The sequence below is a fragment of the Lipomyces doorenjongii genome, assembly GCF_038497915.1.
Source record: "Lipomyces doorenjongii strain NRRL Y-27504 unplaced genomic scaffold V1508scaffold_2, whole genome shotgun sequence".
Classification (NCBI taxonomy): Eukaryota; Fungi; Ascomycota; class Lipomycetes; order Lipomycetales; family Lipomycetaceae; genus Lipomyces; species Lipomyces doorenjongii.
Genome location: NW_027118069.1, coordinates 462,889 through 483,869, shown reverse-complemented (window position 1 = coordinate 483,869; position 20,981 = coordinate 462,889). Strand labels below are relative to the sequence as shown.

Sequence of the window (20,981 nt, the reverse complement as noted above, 5' to 3'; positions counted from 1 at the left end):
TCACCAACACGACACGCGACACGCGACACCCGACGAAGCTCGAGGACCGGCTTTATGCAAACCCCGCGATGACCGTTTTAACCATACTGGGCCATTTTCCGCAAATGCCGCTGATTAATGCACAATACCTCTTATATCGGAGGGTTTACTACTGACTTGGCGACATCACGATAGCCTGGTAGGTCGCTACATGAGCTAGATTTGGGCCATGAGCGATCTACATCCTCTAGTTTCCAAATATCTGCCTTCGCCAACAAATACATCGCAGCGACATTACATCATCGCACCATGCCTTCAAACCACCATATCATATTACAATGCTATTTGTCATATTTAAATCTCTGCATTGTGCAATAATTCACATATCTGCCTAAACCAGCGCTCAGAAGGAGTCGTTAGCACGGACCGCCGTTGCACTTCTGTGGTCCGAACTCATTCCGTCAAACAAATTTGTGGCGGCAAAAAGACGATCCCGCCAGTAAGGTTGTATGTAGCAAGTAAGCCCATTTCCGAACAGAGTACAGAGTACACCCGATGTCCTTTGTGTACTTGTGTTTCTGTAGTTCCACCACGTCCGTAGGAACTCCGTCTCGTTATGGCCCTACTAGCCTAGGCCAGAGTTGTGGAATAAATGTCGTGTGCTTATGTAGTAATGCGACATCTCAGGTCATGTTATTAGCTCGCAGAACTCATTAGTCATCTGTTACAATGCAATACAATAAATAAATAATCCCTATTATTACATCCGGTACATACTGCAACCTGAGAGAGGATTCGAATTGCAAACCAAATACTCTTCTGTCTTCATCACTCACGCGACATAATCTTCTAGAAAATCACAGTTTAAACAACCAACAAATATAAATTCAAAAACACCAAGTCATTTCATCTATCTAAACCCCTTTTGAATACCAACTATTCTCCAGCCCCCTCATCCTCCTCATCAGCAATTATATCCGCGTACCCGCCTAACCGCATTCCGATATTAACACACTCCTTAACAATCTCCCTTCTGGTGTCGGTAGCAATTCCAGCGGCCACGCCTTCATCTCCGCCAATCCAGATCCGCGCACGACCAACCAGAGCCTCACTTGCCCTCTCCACCGGTGCCCGTCTCTGCATCTTGCGGATAGTAGTCAACACCGCGACAAAGCCTAGTAATCCCAGTTCGCTTGCCTCGTAAACCTTGAGCGACGAGTATAATTTCTCAGCGATATATGGTCGGGATGGTAATAATGTCTGTATAAGCGCGCATCTAATAGCCGCTCGTGTATCGGGAGACGATAGCATGCGTAGGACGTTCACTGTGGTAAAAGACGTACCGGCAGACGTGACTACAACATCTTCGCTAATCGAAGGCGAGCCATCTTCAACAGACGGAATTGACATCTCGTCGAGGTCGTCGTCCTCGTCCTCAGTCTCGATCTCATCAACATCCTCGTTCTCAGATGACGATACACTGGCTGAAGCATTGGCCGTCTGCGACTGCACTTGCAAGTTGCGTAAAGATGTTCTAGTATCAGACAATGAAGAAGTGACTTCCTCCTTCGCACCGGCTACCTTTAAGTCCTCGCGAACAGCCTCCATCATCTCGCGCGTATACTCCGGACAAATATCACCCAGTAGCACCGATCTCGCGATCAACGCCCGTCGGTGCACAATCGAATTCGGCGGCGCAACCTTAACACTTGCTTCCAAAGCTGCGGCGTCCGGAACACCGTCCAACACCTCAACAAGAGCGCCACGCAACTTGCGGCACGAGTACCATGCCGCCAATGCGTCCAGCGGAGACTTGATTGCGGAGTCCTCCATTGTCGAGTTGAAGCCTTCGTCGCGGTAAGTAGATGACGTGCAACCTTTCCCCGGCGGATTGTTCCACGTCAAGTTATATGCGCGAGTGACAGTGTCTGTATCAAAGATATCATCTCGCTCGAGAAGGTGGACAAGGTGATCTGGCGTCTTCTCGCTCGCATCAACCGAATCTCCTTGTTCCTGCTGTTGCCGCTGGAGCTGACGGGCCTCGTCCCAAAGCGAACGCTGGTACTTGTCGCAGACGCCTCGAAACAATCTAAAGTCGTGCAACAGAATATTAACGTGAAGAGCCTGCATCATCGCGCGGATTGGCGTCGCAGGAATCAAGAAGCTAGCCAGCAAGGTGATCAACAGACGGACATGTGAGCAGTTGGCGTCACCTCCCCCAAGCTGCGCGTCAATAGCCGTCTTCCAGGCAGCAGTGCGTGCGAAATCTTCCTCCTCAGTAGTACCAATCAAAAGCTTGTAACCATCGAAGCCAACAATGCGGCGGAGAGCAAGCTTGGCGAGCTTTCTTGCGACAGCGTAAATCTCGAGTGGTGTCACGCGAGGAGGGACATCGACTGTGCGAGTAGCTGTAAGCCATGCCTGCTGACGAACTTCCAGGGGCATGCTGACGGACAATGGCTGAGCTGCGAAAAAGACAGAAGCAACCGGCGGCTTGCCACCCTTATTGCTAGAGTTGTTCTCAAACAACGACGGATAGAAAATGTACATGACAGTGCCGAGAAGCAGAAGACCACGGAGCAGACTCATTGCCGTTTGCGCATGAGGACCAAGAGCAGTCTGCACAGACGATCGAATCATAAACGGCACAGACGCCAATCCTCGTGTGTTCTGGCCATCCACATCGTTGAACGAATTGGCGACGAGCACACCTGCCATCGACCCCATCATAATTTTGCCCATCATGTTACGGCCCACGCCGACCATCATGCCAGTACCTCGCCCCATGACACTGCCGTCACCACCAACCTGCTGATTGGTAACACCCAGCATTCCGGACGCAATTCCAGCATCCGCGGTTAGCGGGCTGCCATTCACACTCATAATGCCCTCGGGAATTTTGCCTTCCAGAAGAGCTTTGTTTTCCCGTTGGAGCTGAGCGTTCCGTTGTTGTAAATGAATAATATATTCCGTTGCCTTGGTCAAGACTGTCGCCTTGTTGAGCTTGTTCGCTGGAGTAAGCCCGTCGAGGTCCTCAACTTCATCATCGAATGAGCCAGTCACGGCGCAGCGGAGCGCTGGGACGCAATCTCTCAGTGCTGCGATCTTATCATTCAAATTGGTTCGGTATCGCTTCTCGATCATGTTGTGTGCGGTCTAATCGTTAGACAATGTACATTTAAATACAAATAATAGTTACCTTCTTAGGCTTTGTGATCTTTCCACCCTTGGCGCCATGTTCAGGAGGCGACAGGTCATTCAAAGATTGTTGATTCCCTCGCGCCGACGTAGAAACTTTGCGGACGGAATCTTGAGTAGTGGTAGTTTGAGTAGTTCGCTCGGGATTAGCAGCCGATCTCTTAGCGTTGCTCTTTGCATTAGCCGCCGTATTGACGGTGGTAACCATTTGTTGTGGGGAAACCTGCGGCTGTGATGGCTGGAATTGAGAAGATGAGGGTAACACTCGTGGTTCGGCAGTGTACATTCCCGGAGGCGAGGGAACGAATGTTTTGTAAGGTGCCGTTTGCGCTTGAGATGACACGGAGGACACGGGCGAGAGCGATGTTGGTGTCATTGGCGAGATACTGCTGAGTTGGGAGGTTGCACCCGAGGCCGTGTTAGAGGAATACTCGCCAGTCGCGTATGGTGATCCGTGGCAGTCGAAGAAGAGCTGCGCTGGATCGACCTGGTCGTACTCCGACTTGACAGGCGGCGAAGGCTGTAGGGGCATGATATTGCCGCTAGACTCGAGTGGGAATAGAAAGTTGTCGGCTCCCCAGGATTTGGGGTCATTGGGATCATCTGTCTGTGGTGAAAAAGATGACAGAGGTGAGGACCCATGACCGGATGACAAGAGCTCGCCGGGAGACAGAGAATGTGAAGATGCATATGAAGAGGAAATCGTTTCCTCTGCTTCGAGACGAGCAAGGAAATCCTCGCAGTCTGCAAAGTCAAAGAAGACGTTGTTCGCGGGCACTGTTCCTGCGTAGTCGTCCATACTTTGGTAGTTTGAGCTGGCAGTCACTGAACCCCGTAAGACGAAAGAATCTAAGAGAGAGAATAAAGGTCTGCTCGGACAAAAAGATAACGAATAATACAATAACAGCAATAAATACGGCAACTAACGACACAGTCGGGAAGACCAGGAGCAAACCAGGAACAAACGGCAGTCAAGCGAAGCTCGCTGATTCTATCACATCCACGGTAAAAGCCGACTCAGGGACTCTACTCTGGCTGGGACAGTGGGCTGATAATTTGGTGTGGCGTAGGCTGTGGCTCAGGTGGAAGTGGACTGATTTCTGCTCTAACCAGCCACCGCCGCACAACGCTTCAGCGTGGAATGAAATAAACCGCGTCACGTGCGGCTGTCCCGAATGTCTGGTGGTTTGCCCTTCAGACGTAGGCTGCAATCAATCTGCTTACTGCTTTATCATTTCTTGATAGAGCTTCCCCTTTCTGTCTCATGATCGTCGTAATGGCATCTACTGCGTGCAGAAGCGCGGCGTCAAAGATATGTTCTAGCTAGTACAGGGAACTGTATCTAAGCCGCGTGTCAGCAAATGACAATGTATTACTCACTGCTGATGAACATAGATTATTTAGATATGTAAGGTGTATGCTGTTTCTCTCTCCGAGCGTCTGAATTTGTCTAGGTGAGATATCTCGTCTCTTCGATTGGTAATGAAGAGGCGGCCAAGGCCCCACCTTCTCTCAATCCGTCACAATTCCGAGCTCTGCATGCACATTCCGTTACCGACATCTCTGATTCGAGTTGTATGTAGTCCGGTCCTGAGAATCGTAAGTGCCATAACATTGCGATACTTGTGTGAATAATGTAAGCGCGTTTGATTTCTATGTAGTTGGGTAGCTGTTCTTTATGCCTTTGGGTGAATGAGCAGCAGATAGCCATTTGCTGTCGGAAGTACATTTTGCTGTTACTCGTTCCTATGTCAGATATCTCGAATTCACATTTCAATTACCATCGACGTTGAAGATTGCATCAAGTATTGTGGAAAGATTTAAGTTTGGCACAAGCACTTAACTACCCTACTGTGTTCTTCACGTGGTGCCTTGTCTGGCTTCAAGTTAAAACACTCATTAATGCTAATGGACATTCATAAATATAAAACTTACTATCTCACTATGCACATGTGATTGCAGGACTATAAAAATGATGTTCAACAATCAATATCAACTCGAAATGAGGATATCTAGTAAGATCGTTTTGTCAGCGCTGATGGTAATATATCATCGATATTACGCCGTTGCTAATCAGTCACGTAGCATTGTACCCCATAAATGCTTATGACTATCCTAGATGCGATGGTGCATATGTCCGCTTCACATGCATGCATCACGGTATATCTTCCAAACACATCTCATAGATTTAATTTTCATATAAAGCTTCTAAAATTCGTGTTACATGATATCTATGTGTACAATCTTTATTCATTCACCGTAAGGGCGGAGAATGGACTCGATTGCCAGAGTACCGCTTAGGCTTATGTTCTGTTGGTTGCCTGAAAACCCAGACATCAGTGGCGACTCATCAGACTTTGCGATTGGGGCACAGTCGTGACAAACAAGTGGCGAGTTTGTTCTGTACGTATAAATTGGCTATAAAGGATTGATATATGTTCCTCCGAAAGAGTCTGGAGCAGAGTTTAACAATATTAGGGGTGGTGAAATGCTCCTGTGAGCCCCGAACCTAGTATTTTGAATTCTAGTCGTCACTTAAGACAATACACCATAGATGGTAGTCACATGTACGCAATTGCAAAACTCTTCAGCTTGTGATTAGCGATCAAAAATGTCGAGTCTCATCGACATGGCTGGTACTCTGAGAGCTCCGGGTCAGATGCTGAGGTCGTCGGGAAGATGACTAACGCCACAACTGCATTATTAATGGTGCCCGTGCCAAAGTTTTTTTTTGGCGCTTTCTAGTCAGCAATAATACGTTGATTTATCGCCGAAAGGAAATATTAAGTTTCCGGACAAGAGGTTTAGTTCTGCGATTTTGGTATTTTTGTCGGAGAAGAAAGTGATCACTAGGCTTATTAATGTCCAACGCGACAAGAGCATACAGACGCATCTTTAGGTGGTCGTATGTGCAAGTTTCAGGATAATCTTCACATAAATATATGATATTTTTGGTTCACGTCCTTAGCGTTCTGAGAGACCAAACGTGCAAGCAAGTGTGTGCTCCCATTCTTGTAGGAAAACACGCAAACACGGGAACCGTCATAACAAGTATTCATTCTAACTGTATTTCATCATTCGTATCGACTATCTCCGTTTTATTACATCACATATATATGTAAAAATATCAGTATAAACAAACGAACCTGAACACCAAAATACCCAACACATAACAAATAAATAGATGTCTCACTATATACACAGAAGATTAGCCAAGAAGCATCCACCGGTCGTCTTAATCGTAAAAACCAGCCAAATGGTCGGGGTCAATCAATCATGGACACATTTCTCGTTTTAGCGACTCGTTCCGCCATATAACATAGGTTGATCAACAAACACAGTCTATAAACCATTGTAACCCACTATGCCCCACTGTATCATGCGGTCCATAAAACTCAATAAAAATAGCTGAAAGTCCGCGGCAATTCTCATATGAAAGTCATCGCTTTATATCCCCATGAAGGCGCCAGTCAGCCACATGTCTGAGAGATCGTCAGCCTTGGCCATCATTGGGTCGATCTCCATCGGATTCACAGTTGCTTCATCGAACGCGTCGTAGACATCCGACAGTGACTTGACGGCGTCGGTAGAGCCGTCCAATGCCACAAATTGCAAATCAATCGGGCTGGGCGACGTCGCCGAGGATGAGTAAAGCGACGAGGCGGAAGTCATGGAGGAAGGTGACATTGATTCCTGCTGATTGTGACCTCGGATGATGGTGGCTGGGTTAATGAAGTCTGCCCCGACAGGACTTATTTCAGGATCGTAAGTGCCAATATTGGTGCCAACAGACAAAAATGGAACCGGGGTCCAATTCTGTGCAACGAACGAAACTTGAGCAACGCCTGTGTCGACCGTCAAATCAGGTTGAGCTACGTCTTGTTGTACAACAGCTGATTCCACAGATCTATCCTCCCTATGAATAAGTTAGCGAAAGTTCATTATACAAAAAAAATTTTGCATAATATGAACTTACATCTTGAAATCGCTGGTTGTAACGCTGTCATTATCATCATGATCATGATCGTGGTCATGCTCATGCTCATGCTCATGCTCCGTGTCGTGTTCACTGTCATCATGCTCATGAACTACAACAAATCTCTCGCGTTCTTCCTTCTGTAACTCCATTACCTCGCTGCTCAATTCATCGAGGGCTCTGTTAATCGAAATGTGGCCAGACTTAGACAACAAGCAGCTAATATCATCGCCTCTGTTGACACGGCGCACGAGCTCGGCCATACCGCTCTGGAGGATCTCAATTCTGTTCTCGAGAAGTTCAACGTATCGAGAAGAATATAACTTTTCCTTTGATTTCTTGCGTTCCGTGAAAGTGCAGATCTTGTCGTCCATAATACATCGAGAGCAAGGCTTGCGGCCGTCGCACTTAGACTTTTTGATTCTAGATAGATATTAGCCATTTTCCCACCAACAGAACTTTAAAAACCACACCTGCAGGAATCGCACGCCTTACCTACACGCTTGCGCGTGCTGTACTCAGGCCGGTCGGCGGCGGCGGGAGGGGGAGCATGATGAGAATGTGACGAGTACTTTGAATTTGTAGCGACCATAATGATCAATGTGATAGTTAACTGACTCGATAATGTACAATGCTGGTCGATAGAAGGTCGCGATACGAACAATATAATACAATAGTATACACAGGGAGCCTCTACTGACGGGAACTAGACATCTAACGCAGGCGCAGGTAGATAATGACTTGATTTGCCCACTCGACTATGCAGATACTGACTGACTGGGAAGGGACGCTAAAACAGACGGCTCAGGGTTGCAGTGCTGCTGTAGACGAAGAACGATGATGACGCGCGCGATGCTGAACAAGCACAGATATGACAATCAGCGGCGCGGTCACGCGAGGATGTTGTAACCATATAAGCGTCGGCTTTGACAAAGGGGAAAGCAATCAGTCGAAGGAGAATATGCGAATGGACGTGGTAGAGCGAAACGTAACCAGAACTGAAGACGACCGATGGGTAATGAGTCTAGCGAATGAAGCCTTGATATGACTACTGGGAGGGAAAACCGTGTTATGGGCAAGGAGGCGAGAGTTATATATATGACCTTAGGCGGCTGGCCGAGCGAGAGCACGCGCGGGCCATGGAATCAACGTCAGAAAGTCAAATTAATCACAAATCCTGGGCCGCAGACGAAGCGAGAGTATATTCAGAAGCATGAAGGCTGAGAGCGGGGAGCAAACAGTCATTGCGATGACGGCAGAGTGGACGAAGGAGCGCGGTGACCGGGGCGCGGCTCCAGAATTGTCCGAGCCGGTGGCCGAGCTCGGAGCTGATGGCCGGCAGATGTTAGCCGAAAGAGAGTTTGTTTGCCACAGAACATCCATACTAGACTTCTACCGGGGTTTGCTCGATCCTGACCTACTCCAATGCCCGTACCTCGCGGGTACGCGCAGGGCGAACAGTCATCTTATGTATCCGACCCGGCTAGGGGCCAGTCAAAAGTTCTAGTCGAGTCGACGCAGATCGAACACGATCCAGACGAATTATCTCGCACCAATTAAACCAGGAAGGAAGCCTGGCACATAGCAGCGAATGTGCAGCGAACATTTTAAATTGCATGCTACGATCCCGAGGAACATTCATTGTCTGCAGTCAACGCCAGACTGTTAGCAAAACGGTCAGTCATTATTATATTCGGAGATCCGCAGGCTCTACATCTCGACTTTGCTGAGCGATACGGAGAGACTTCTCCAGCACTTGTTGGATTACGATAGAGGGATAGAACTCCGGGGACTCAAGACGGACCCAGCCGAGGCTGGCTATTCGAACATTAAAATAACGCATTCGGTTCATGCCTAATCTGCCATCATGTTACCCCTAACCACATTTATCGGCCTTCACGCCCTGTCTATTTTAATTAATAATTATTCATCAACTAACTAACCTATTTATGCACCAGGGCAAAGCTTCCACGCACCTTCCCCGTTGCATGCCCTTGGCCAATCAGCAGCCGTTTGTCTTCGTTGAATAGTTGGATGTACGCTGGCGGACATTATTCAAATAACATTCGGCACATGCGTCCCTGTCACTGGCTCATGGAATACGTCATATGTAGACCAGAATGCACATTAGCTATTCCAAGATCAAATCCGCATTAATGCATATCATAGTAGTACAGAACGCTCCAGTCATTGTTTTCTGCTGGCTCAGAGCACAACCACAGGATCGGGACCAAGCGATGTCAGCATTGTCGTCATCTTTTATCCTGAGTTCAAGACCTCGGTACACGACCGCACATCTCACGCTATAAAGTCAAGTGAGTCTGAATGAGAAACAATATTACTTCGTCAATTATTGCGTCATGTGAGCAGCTTGGGGTAAATCTGGAATTGATTTACAGAGGCGGTATTGGTCTACTTCAGGATCGTCTGCCGATTATCCAATCGCATTGACATCCCGATCCGCAAATGCAGCTGTCATCGCCGCTGGTGCACCACGTAGTGTCAAAACAACACGACCAATAATCATTCGCGAAACAAAGACAAGGATCCGAAAGTGGTTGGCGGCTGTTTGTCTCTGTGTCTACAATTCGGGTCATGGCAAAACGGCCCTCGACACGAATGTTACCCTGCTGACACTAGTCGGACGTAAACTCTCCCGAGAAGCCTTGATTACTATTACCTGATTGAGCCCCTATGAGCGACAGGAAATTCCCAACACGGACCTCGGAGACTTCATATCGCCGGTTCGCTGTCAGACCCTCAGCGGCGTGGCAATTCATCCATCAAAACGACCACTACATTGGCATCCGGGGGGGTTGGATCTGTTGTGCGAGCATGAAGAAAAACTGCGAATCGGCAAATGATTCATTCTTCTATATCTGTGCGCTGACGTCGCTGCCTGATAGCGAACGTACAGTTGAGTCCACTGCTGCCAGCACGGCAAAACGGCACAGCCCGAGGGCGCACCCGGCACTCGGCACACCGGGCTCTACGTAACAATATATTGAAGTTGTGCGCTGCTTCGAGTTTAGATTTAGGTATTTACAGCTTAAAAGACCCCTACAAGATACAACAATCCCGACACGCTAATTTCAATAATATGGCACCTACCGTATGCTATAAGTGCGGGATGGGATACAAGGTTCACGCAGACATTCCCAAGAAGGCGTCAACTGAAAATAAAAGCAGACTGCATACACAGCATATATTTAGTTATGCGAATTAGTTATTATTGGTATTCATGCATTCTTGTCTTCATGGACGATAATAGAGCAATTACCTGGCTAAAATGTTTTTGCTGTATCACCGTTTATGTGCTTGAAAGTTAGCGACCTTCGTTAGACAGTATCCTGCCGTTTCAAAACCACTATAGTCATAAATCACTTGACCGGGCCAGTATTGTCTCAATTCTAGACGCGATCAAAGCGGGATGCTTGCCCTCACTACCCGAGTTTGTAAACAGTAGCCTTGTGCTGCCGATTATCCGTAAGAACTGCTCATGCTTGATCGTTCTCATGATACGCTTATTCAAACTCAATTGATCAATACTTGTTCAGTGAGAAGACTTTTACACTGCAGCGAGGTAATCATGCATGGTGGCCGTCTAGTACGATCAATGATAGGATTTCTCGTTTGCTCCGTCCTGGGCTGGCTATAGGATCTAACCACTCATATCGCAAGCATTAAAGATCCCATTCATTGGACAGTTCTGTACACAACACTGCGCCAATCGGAAATTTGCAGCCATTAACCCACTATAGCCGACTTCGACAGCTCGAGGAAACGCTTCTCGCCTTTGGATTGGTCAGAATAAGTTTTGGAAATCACATTAGCGCAGCTAACAAAGTGGAAAAGTTGACGGCCCATTGTGGGAAGTTAACATAACGCCGCCGCAACTATGAGACATATTGTGACGTCACTCTCTCCTGGGTCAGACTCCCATGCTGCAAGTGCACAATGTAGCCCAAGGCTTCGAATCCGTTGACGCGATACCGAGAAATTCGCCGTCCTCAGATTTCGGTTGCCCCTTCACTGGCGCACGATCATCCTCTTGCCACTTCTTCCATTAAATGATTGGCTCCCGCATTTACATAGTAAGTTTGGCTGACGAAAATTTGCGAGCTTGTGTTGCATGTAGGTGCGTCTGGCAATGAATGAGCATGCTGGACAAGTGGTCAGACACAGCCGAACGGTTTAGCAGCGAGGCTATCCGAGTGTTTATCTGTCAATCTGCTGCAACGATGGCCCTAGTGAAAGCACATGCGAGAACGGCGCAAGAGAACAATTAGTACAATAGGGTACATCTGCAACTGGCGCCTGCTTGGCGTTGAGGATAGACTTCTAGAGACGTGTATCTGCAACTGCCCATTGTGCAGGCGATAATTTGTTAGCGAGGCTTAATTGTCTTCGATTGGCTCCTGGATATGACGGAAGGGCCTCTGTAATCATCAATGAATGAATGGAACTCTGTCCGTGATCAGTCTGTCTTTCAACCTTCCCGGCAAGCATTGGCAAATGATAAATGGATTGATCCAAATGACATCCGTCATGTGGATTGTGCAAGATTTACACCCAGTGAAGCCGAACGGCACGAAATTTCGAGTTTTATGATGCAAGCAGACGCAAACCTGACTGGACTCTACAGTAACCCAGGGTTAACTGGTCCCTCAATCATCGGACGGCATGAGGCTCCCCCGCCGCGGGAAAGAAAGAGAAGGGCGCCAAACGCTCCCAGAGTCCGCTCGATGGTTCTCCGTCCTTGATGCCGAGAGAGGTCTTTTCAAGAGCTTTGCTGAACATCCACCTACGTCATCAGTTCTAATATATCTTCTGCTTTTCGAGTTGAAGTTATTGGAGTGACTCATGAATCCATGAATGTTATAACAACGTCTTCGAGGTGAATTGGGGAACTGTACAAATCCGGCAGAGACAATGTGGCCAAAATAAGCTGGAGCTCACCATCATAATGCTGTCAACGCTGTTCCATTAAACAGCAATGAATTCTATGATGCAATCTTCAACATCTAAGATAACGATGTAAATTAATATATGTTGCTTTTCCTCCTTTTTCTGTAGATTTGGAATGCTGTTCGCGTGCCAGTCGGCCATCTCCCGGAAAAAAATTCTACGCGGCAACAGGTCAGATCCGATATTTCACCGAACGATGGCGACTTCAATTTATTCGTCGATTAGTTTTGCTTGCGGTTCTACTCTTCTTCTTGGTGGCTAAATGCATTTATACATTCCATTATAGCTTGTTGCAACACCTTTGATTTCACATTTTTATGAGCGGGTGACATGATCCCATGATGTCCATCTCAGGCTCCTTCTGGAGGGTATTAACAAAAGATAGTTGACAACTCACAGAAACGAGGATAATCGCTATTGGTCATGCTTGCTCCCTGTTCATTGTGCGCGGACAAACAAGCTATTCTTTGGCATCCCCAATTTTATCTGTCAATAATCCAACGATAATCCATGATCGCGAGAAATCAAACCTACCCATACCATGCAAGCAAAAAACCAAAAATTACATGATAACACAACAAGTTGCGGACTTTCCTTTTTCGTCGATTCGCTTGTTATCGTGTGATGGCTGTTCAAGTATATTGTGACGAACGTATGCGCGATGCTTTTCATCATAATTCATGTGGCCGATTCTCGATAGCTCCTGTTGCTGGCTAGCAGAACTCATGGAAGATTGAGTTGTGCGTGCCGTCGTGGTGGTCGCCGTGACAGTTGGCGAAAGTCGCTGTTGGCGCTCATCGCTTGTGTAAGGATTGTTCGAGAGACCGACTACGGCCGCAGCTTCCGCGGCCAGGTCTTCCCGAGCACGACGCTCCTCCTCCAACGCTTGCCGCTCTAACCGTCTGTTCTCCATTATTCGGCGGATCGTCAAGGCAAATGTTTCTTCTATGTTCACAGTCATGAGTGCGCTTGTCTCCATGAATCCTATGGGATGTCAGAAATGTGAGTACGTCACTGCATTGCAAATACTAACCGCAGCCATGCTTTCTCGCCCACGCAAGTCCCTGAGCACTAGACACTGCCCGATGATGAGCCAAATCGCACTTATTTCCAGCAACCATTTTAACAGGTGGAGCCGCATGTGGTGAATGATTAATCTCCTGCGCGTTCGATATCAAATCGTCAAACTCTTCGAGAGCTAAAAAAGAATCAGGGACTGTGATGTCGTATACGAGAAGATATGCGTCGGCAACATTTCCTGTCTGCCATAAGCCGCTGAGTAGGCCTCTGTATTCCTCCTGCCCTGCTGTATCGATAATTTCTAGGTCGAATGTTTGTCCGTCTATCAGCTCTTAACTTGGGTGCCGGCAATGCATAATAGTGGCCAACTCACCAATTACCCTTGTAGTGGAATAGGAATCCTCTATATAGTCGTGTATCAATATTGCTCTCTCGCTGGCGTAATAATTTCGAATCAACTCACCGATTGTGGGATCATATACATCTACCCATTCACTCCTGACAAGCCTCATCGTTATGCATGATTTACCGGTTCCTAGCGATTAAAGTTAGCAATCCTTACGGCAGATCATATTCGGAGTGCATCCTACCTCCGTCGCCCAGAACAGCAATTGAGATCTTTTCAGATTCCACACCCGCATCGGTCGACGTAACCAAGCTCGACCTACATGATTAAAGCAATTAGAGCGCTATTGATCAACATGATACGAACAGAGCATATATTATACTTACATTCCTTATATTACTGTCCTGCAATATAAGGGCATACGGAACGACGTTGTATATACATCTCGGCAGTGGATAAAGGGCGAGGATTTCAAAGTGCTTTATAGTTTGAGTTCGGAGACCCCCTTTCGTTGTGTTACGCAGTAGAGTTTGAAACGGGCTCAAATTGACAATATGATGGTAGACTGTGTTATACCTGCCGTGTACCCAACTAGAATCCTACTTCGTTCTGCTCGATATATAATACATATAACATATTGGTATAGAATTTGTCTAAAATAAATTTTATCGAATAATTCGAAAACAAATACTGCCGCACTATCAGCTGCGATCGAACCGGTTCAATTTCCATTATCCCTGGGTTGAGTAAAGGGGGTGCCCAGACACCCACAAGTTGAACCTTAGATCGCTAGGGCAGGATCCAAAGATGCGGTAAAGAACAAAGACCTCGTAGGATATGAGTTCACATTACCCAAGTCCGGATAGACCATGAACACTGCACCAATGCTGCGCGTGACTTGACGGCAAACTCAGGCGACAACCGCTGTTATATCTACATGTCGCGATAGGCAGAAAGCACTGAACAGTGCAGGATGCCTACCGCAACCAAGGCTTTTGGTTCAACAAATGGATCCAAAACATCTGATATGGGTTGCAAAGTCCATCAGCAAGCTTCATCCCATGCATTTCTTTTGGCCATATTCAAAGAGCCTCCTTACCTCCATATGGGACAGCCGTCCGAATACGTAAATTATAGTCGAAAATGTAGTTACAAAAACCACTGCGTTGCAGCAAACCCTACTCCAGTTCTGGAGGCCCAGTTTAACCGGCATGAGTAATTCCCGACTTCCGGCTGAGTCTCCTCGGCATATTCGTTAGTATTTATGGCCGACAGGCACAGACACATATTTTTATAGGGATCTAAGCACCAACTGTGCATTGCGTTTCATTGTGGCGTCTCCTGCTTACACTAATACCCTAACCCTTATGAAATCAATGATGTAAAATCTCTCTCTCTCTGTTTAAGTTATGTATATGCCTACGCATAGCATTCTTTCTTTTTACGCGCCATGAACATTCTCCATCGAATGCCAGAGGATGCTACCCGTCTCAGTAGGTACGAGAGTTAGGATCAATTTAATTCTGTCTCTATGTAAATAAATACCGCCTAGGTCCAACAGAAAGCCCAGAACGGCACCATTTACTATGTCATATCACATAGTGTACACGATGCATTAAGGCGCTATAGAGCACAAAATTAAATCCTCGACTGATATACAAATACCAAAACCCAGTAATACTCCGGTACTAATTCTTCCAATTTGTTGATATATACCCCATTTTTAGATCCCCTTGTCACCTCTTTCCTTTGAGCAGTCTAATATATTCTTCCCTTAGCCTTTTATTTTCCATCTCCATTTGGTGAAGCTCATAATGCCAACTGGTAGACCTCGTCGGTTCCAATTCCTCAAACAAATTGTCACTGGTTCGTGACTTCATCAGATTGATACCAGTTGCGCTAACTCGGCGCTGCCTTGTTCCCTGACTACCTCCGTCAACCCTTATTCTCGCTATCAAGAAATGTGGCCGGTCATTAGATGTTGGCGAACTTTGATCCGGCTGCCGGCACGCGTAGATTGTTGAAAATGCGAGATGGAATTCCCCTCTGATTGCTCTGAATGCGTGCCGCACTAATTCATATTCAGAAGGTCCATCCGCCACAGCATTCAAAGCCTGCATTATCCTCGACTTCTCCGTAGGGTCATGAGCATATGACTGTAAACTCGTGCTGAACAACTGATCCATTTTATATCCCAGTAATCGCTGTACGCCAGAGGATACGAACAGAATAATACCTGTCGGAGACAGCTTCATCCACAGTTCATTGTTTTCTATTCCCGAAGTTTCTGAGACTCCAAGGATTGTGGAGGATTTCAAATAGTATACTGTTCTTTCTCGTCCAATCAGAACAATACATCTTCGCGACTTGGCTGCTTCTCTGAACAGTCGACCGTAACTTTCCAGCCAGATATATCCGGAATATTTTTTTCGTATACGGAACATTGTATTTATATTTGAATCCACATTATTAGCCGCTTCTTTCAGGTCACGCATCATGTTAACCACGTCACTAGGGTGGCATAGTTCCGCGAGCGGCGTCCCAACTAATTCCTCCGGGTTATACTCGAGCAAGGTCTTTACCGATGGCGAGCAATAGCTAAAAACACCACGCAAGGTAATCACGTATATGACATCTTCAGAATTCATCAGCAATGCTTCGCTAAACAGCTTGTCTGTGACTTCGGCATCACCCAATCCCAAAGCTCCCAGGATCTCGACCGCACCGGATTTCCATGGCAGATTTGGCTGCTGCTGGGTGATAATGAGAGACGCAGCCTCAACACCATCCAGATTATTATCTACCAAAGCAGTTTGAGGAGGACCCATCGATCGTGGCGTTTGTGTGCGCCGATAATTCACAGCATAGGAGCCATCTGCAAAAGTTTTATAGTTAGTTGTCACCCAAATCATGTGCGGGATATACCCACTTTTTGAAGCCTTTAGAATTGCCTGAGGCTGTTCTCCTAGGTCGATTTGGAAGCCTAATGATATATTAGAAAATCGACTCAAAATATATCCGCAACGCTCGCGACCCATTTAGTGGCATACCAACGAGGAAAGCAATGTCTGGACCGTCCCAAGTAATTGGGATAATCGTCAACAAATTCACAAATGAATGCCCTGTCTTTTTGTAATTAAGAAGAGGTGCCTGGGTCTCTTCTCCATCAAGAAGACTACGCTTAATTCGTGCCACGGTGTTATTATCTGTGAACCTTCGAAACTCGCCCTCGACCACCTGGCCGCCAGGTGACTGAAGAAATCGACAGTTTCGGCCAACAATCTCACTCTGTGTATACCCAGTCAAAATCTCAAATGTCTCGGAACAGTACACAATCGGTATGTCAACTTTGCGCGCATCACAGACGACAAATGAACAGGACATATCAACAGGACCGATGCTGATCTGCGGCGATGGTCTTGTAGCGACTTTGGCGAGGACAGACATGATATCAAAGCCTGTCGACGAATAGATACCAGTAAGCTGCGGCACTTCAGTGTCTGAATCTGGACCCATAATGCCCTGATATTGCTGTTGTCGTGGTGCTTTTCCCATTGCCGACGCAGAAGCCTCATGAGCAGCTGTAGCGATACGGTTGTACAGTGAGAGCGATGGATTGAGCAATGGCTGTGATCCATCGGACTCGCTAGACATCTGCATAGACGTTGGCTCTTGTTGCTGAGGAGGCATTATGAAACTATCGCTATCGCCTATGTAGACTTGCTGATATATATCCGACGACCCAATGTCACTGGCACCGCGAGCTTGATAAGAGTCTGGAGCGGAGGACAAGTACAGCATCGACGGCGCTGGAATACCAACTTGAGATATGTCGGAGGAGATCGAATCAGACGGCTGAGTCTGTGACATTTCAACGCCAGACTCTAGCGTATCTGTGGCTACTGTGGGCCCCATTTGATCCGCAGAAGTCATGAATAGTGACGGTTGCATAGTCATAAGGTATCGCGTGCTGTCATGTGATTGCTGCACAGTAGGAATAGTTACCGGTGGAAGGGCATCCAATACTGGCGGCGGTCCATCAGCTGGAACAGAATAATACGCCATAGCGCGTATAAAAAGCGTATCGAAGCGTGGTATGGCGAGGGATCAAGGCCAGTGGGTGGGCGGACTCTGCTAATGTGCGGCGCGGGGAAGTCTCGATTGGCGGGGCAAGTTCTTTCCTCTGGCGATCGTGGCGCCAAGTGGCGGTGCACTTTTCGGCGACAAGTGCGACAAATGTTGCCTGACAAAAAAGGGCATACAAAGCATACAAAATACGCATTAGTCCGCTTTCCATTTACGAACATATCACGACATATAACAAACAGAATTATGCATCGTATCTTCATCTAACCAGAAAAGTCACTGTATCTCTGCGCGTTGTGGCCCGTAACTCACGGCCAGCTTGCTCATTTATCGAAAAAATCCAAGAGTCTATCACTCTTGACTATATCTGTCCAATCAATTAAATTATTGATTTAGCGACATACCCGCTACATCTATAACAAGTCAAACAGCTATGACAGCATCCGAACAAACCGTGGCGCAGGATCCGCATGGAACCCAATCTACTAACCTGCGCAGCGAGTTGGAGAGTCGACTGCATATCGCCCATCTCCAGGTGAGCGGCAGAAACATTCAATTTTGTACTAGTCAACAATAAGATAGAAGCCATAATTAATTGACGTATTCAATTACTACCACATCACTCTGGCTATAATCTTATATCACTGGTTCCACCAATACGGCGAGATCCAATTCTACATATCCTTGGCTCGTCTGCGATCTATCTCAGGAATAGTCATCATTCTGTCAATTGGCAAGGGCTGATTATCCACGAACCGTTCTCCTGTAACTCTCGCGAGATATTCATGGATGCATTGCTCGATGGCAGGACGACGTTACAATGAATAAGATCGAGTACTGCCGATCGTGATTGTCGCTTGCCGACGGAATTCTTGTCATCGATCGGTAAAGTACGCATATACCGTATGCTTTATGATAACAAGGCTCTCATTGTGCAAGTAACAACACTCTCTAATTCTTCAAAAGTGCCCGTTCATTGCCATTGCCATTGACCACCGCATCTGCCTGTGGGATTTTCTTCGTTATTAAATCAACGGCTTCCTCTTCGCCATATGCATATTATTAACAATTTACCCATTTGTAAACGCTTATACCAATGATCTAAATAAGTCATTCAGGATCAATCGACTAAAAATACAATTACAACTTGAGATCCTTGCCAATTCTCTCGATTGCTTCTACCAGCTCCTCGACAGTCTCCCTCGTAGTCCTCAATATCATGGTTAGTATCCACGAGATCTCAGCGCAAATTCCTTCTACAGCTACTTACGTTGGTGCATTGACAACAGCTCTAAAGAACTCTCCCTTGCCATCGGCTGTTGTAGGTGGAGCATAGTCGACTAAGAATCTTCCGCAAGCTTGAAGCTCATAGGCAATTGCACGAGTGACCATTGTGTTGTACTCAGCGTCGTTTTCCATAGGGTGTCCGCGTGGGGAATAGTAGAAGCAAGTCTGTAGGCATGGAGGGGGATTCGACGAGATAAGACAGAATCCTGGACGGTTGGAGACAAGATTAGCGAGGTGGGCAGTAACACCAAACGCCTGCTCCACCCTCTTTGCATACCCTGTATGAGTTACTATGGATTCAAACAGCACTTCCGCGCAAGATACGTACCCTCCTTGCCGTACCACTTCCAGCCTAAGAAAAGTTTCAAGGAATCCGCTCGTCGACCGCAGCCCATAGTAGAATCGCCCATATCAAAGTCCTCGCCGTCAATTACATCTGAATGATATAAATATGGTGCGCGTAATGACGAAGCTTTCTGAAATATGCGATGATCAGGAGCGAGAAGGAACGAGCACTAATTTGTTCAGAATCCGGCCAACCAACTGAATTTAATAAATGTATCTTACGGTCAAAGGAACTCCAAGCATCTTATGGGGATTGACTGTTAAACTATCTGCAAGCTCTATTCCCTTTAATCTGTATCGAAGCTTATCCGAAAATACGACATTTCCGCCCCATGACCCGTCGACGTGGAACCAAAGGCAGTGCTTCTTAGCAATAACTGCAATTTCCTCGAAGGGGTCATAAGATCCGTAAACAGTTGTTCCTGCAGTAGCGTTGATATACAAGGGAGTACGTCCCTGCTCTTTGGCCTCCAGGATTTTCTCTTCCAAAACGTCTACGCGCATTCGCTCATCCTTGTCAACCGGAATGGCCCACACAGACTCGCTACCGAGACCCAGTGAAATAGCCGCTTTCTCAACACTATAATGACCATGACAGCTAGTGAAGATCACAAATTTGTAGTCGCCATTACCGTTCAACTTGGTGTCGGGATATAAAATCGTCCGCGCAACGATCAAGCTGTGTGTATTTGACGCAGATCCACCTGGAAGAGTGATTCCACCAGACCATTGCGACGTAAATCCAAACAGTTCCGCATACTCATGAGACGTCTTCTTCTCAATTAACGTCAACACCGGCGCCACGCTGTATATATAGGAATTAGTGTTGAGAACTGATAACAACAGGTCCGTCGCGACGCCAACGGGATTAGTCGACGCGTATAGCTTGTCCATAAACCCGGGATGCCATGTCACGACCGAATGACGCAGAATTTCGTCTAGAACTGCTAGAAACTCGGCCTGCCCACCGCCAACATTAGGCAAAGATAGGTGATTTCCTAGAATGCGAGCCAGTTGCTTTGGTGGGACTGGATCCCCTACACGGGCATCGGGCTTATCCACGTCGGCTACATAAGCCACCACCCTATGAGACACGGCTGCCAGTAAACGTTCAAGCTCTGTAGCGCGACTGCTAATATCTCGATCTGTGGAGAGGGTCATTGGTTACATATAGAAATCCGGATACGGAACTCCTGCTAATTTCAGTTGAGAAATATGAAACACAGGCAGCTGAAAGAAATTCATAGTAGTAATCAGGGTTAGAGTATATGTTGTGGGTTAGGGCAGTCGTCGCTGTCATTGACTGTCACTCTTGTTAATTCTTATTCCTTGTTTATACAGTTGTTGCGAAGAAAAGTTATAAAAAACCCGCGAGTATATACCAATTAGTAAGCGGTAAAGTCTATAGTATATATTACATTAGAATGCAATTATATGAAACCTAGTCCCGAGAGCATTCACATTGTAACCAGTATGTCCAGATGAAAATGCAACTATGCAGAATGAGTACCGTAGCCAACCACCCAAATTTCCCAGCCTAATAAGACGGCATTAACAGCGTCAACTATCAATTCCTTGTCCCCTCTTGATATCTCTATCTTCCTTCTATGCTATCAATATATGACGATTTTTGTGACTTTGGTTGTCTCCTCTCTTCTGCCTGGCTTGTGCATGCATGTGTATAACGACGAGTATCAAAGGCCACATCTTCCAATTTTGATGAAAAATTGGTTGTGCTCGAGCGCAGACCTTATTTTCGTTTCATGCTGTCCAAGA

The 20,981-nt window shown here is 46.7% G+C and overlaps 5 protein-coding genes across 5 annotated transcripts; all 5 read right to left on the bottom strand.

The window, feature by feature from the left end:
* Positions 1–915: 915 nt before the first annotated feature.
* V1508DRAFT_429875 (uncharacterized protein) lies at positions 916–3,976 on the bottom strand (the record flags this gene model as incomplete). The annotated part of the gene is made up of 2 exons (XM_066941900.1): positions 916–3,135; positions 3,179–3,976. The coding sequence occupies 2 exons, from the start codon at positions 3,974–3,976 to the stop codon at positions 916–918; spliced, it is 3,018 nt and encodes a 1,005-aa protein (XP_066798851.1).
* A 2,242-nt stretch (positions 3,977–6,218) lies between these two features.
* Positions 6,219–8,208, bottom strand: V1508DRAFT_436678 (uncharacterized protein). The gene is made up of 3 exons (XM_066942121.1): positions 7,627–8,208; positions 7,154–7,576; positions 6,219–7,093 (listed from the first exon to the last, which is right to left on the bottom strand). Exons 1-3 carry the CDS (start codon positions 7,743–7,745, stop codon positions 6,625–6,627), a joined length of 1,011 nt encoding a protein of 336 aa, XP_066798850.1. The 5' UTR covers positions 7,746–8,208; the 3' UTR covers positions 6,219–6,624.
* A 4,057-nt stretch (positions 8,209–12,265) lies between these two features.
* V1508DRAFT_102167 (P-loop containing nucleoside triphosphate hydrolase protein) lies at positions 12,266–13,946 on the bottom strand. Its single transcript, XM_066935830.1, has 7 exons — positions 13,874–13,946; positions 13,732–13,805; positions 13,605–13,676; positions 13,515–13,544; positions 13,155–13,463; positions 12,656–13,105; positions 12,266–12,586 (listed from the first exon to the last, which is right to left on the bottom strand). Coding segments are annotated over exons 1-6 (909 nt in total). The 5' UTR covers positions 13,876–13,946; the 3' UTR covers positions 12,266–12,586; positions 12,656–12,683.
* Positions 13,947–15,015: 1,069 nt separating this feature from the next.
* V1508DRAFT_102165 (uncharacterized protein) lies at positions 15,016–17,735 on the bottom strand. Its single transcript, XM_066935829.1, has 3 exons — positions 16,538–17,735; positions 16,417–16,470; positions 15,016–16,362 (listed from the first exon to the last, which is right to left on the bottom strand). Exons 1-3 carry the CDS (start codon positions 17,550–17,552, stop codon positions 15,224–15,226), a joined length of 2,208 nt encoding a protein of 735 aa, XP_066798848.1. The 5' UTR covers positions 17,553–17,735; the 3' UTR covers positions 15,016–15,223.
* A 978-nt stretch (positions 17,736–18,713) lies between these two features.
* V1508DRAFT_347585 (pyridoxal phosphate-dependent transferase) lies at positions 18,714–20,366 on the bottom strand (the record flags this gene model as incomplete). Its single annotated transcript, XM_066936697.1, has 4 exons — positions 18,714–18,783; positions 18,844–19,138; positions 19,189–19,375; positions 19,428–20,366. 4 exons carry the CDS (start codon positions 20,364–20,366, stop codon positions 18,714–18,716), a joined length of 1,491 nt encoding a protein of 496 aa, XP_066798847.1.
* Between the last annotated feature and the right edge of the window lie 615 nt (positions 20,367–20,981).

Coding starts and splice junctions, on each gene's coding strand:
- V1508DRAFT_102165 (XM_066935829.1), bottom strand. CDS start 17,552: ATGGCGTATTATTCTGTTCCAGCTGATGGACCGCCGCCAGTATTGGAT. Junction 16,471..16,537: donor AGACATTGCTTTCCTCGTTG/GTATGCCACTAA, acceptor ATATATCATTAG/GCTTCCAAATCGACCTAGGA. Junction 16,363..16,416: donor AATTCTAAAGGCTTCAAAAA/GTGGGTATATCC, acceptor AAACTTTTGCAG/ATGGCTCCTATGCTGTGAAT.
- V1508DRAFT_436678 (XM_066942121.1), bottom strand. CDS start 7,745: ATGGTCGCTACAAATTCAAAGTACTCGTCACATTCTCATCATGCTCCC. Junction 7,577..7,626: donor AAGGCGTGCGATTCCTGCAG/GTGTGGTTTTTA, acceptor ATATCTATCTAG/AATCAAAAAGTCTAAGTGCG. Junction 7,094..7,153: donor ACAACCAGCGATTTCAAGAT/GTAAGTTCATAT, acceptor ACTTATTCATAG/GGAGGATAGATCTGTGGAAT.
- V1508DRAFT_102167 (XM_066935830.1), bottom strand. Junction 13,545..13,604: donor TGTATATGATCCCACAATCG/GTGAGTTGATTC, acceptor ACGACTATATAG/AGGATTCCTATTCCACTACA. Junction 13,464..13,514: donor TTCCACTACAAGGGTAATTG/GTGAGTTGGCCA, acceptor AAGAGCTGATAG/ACGGACAAACATTCGACCTA.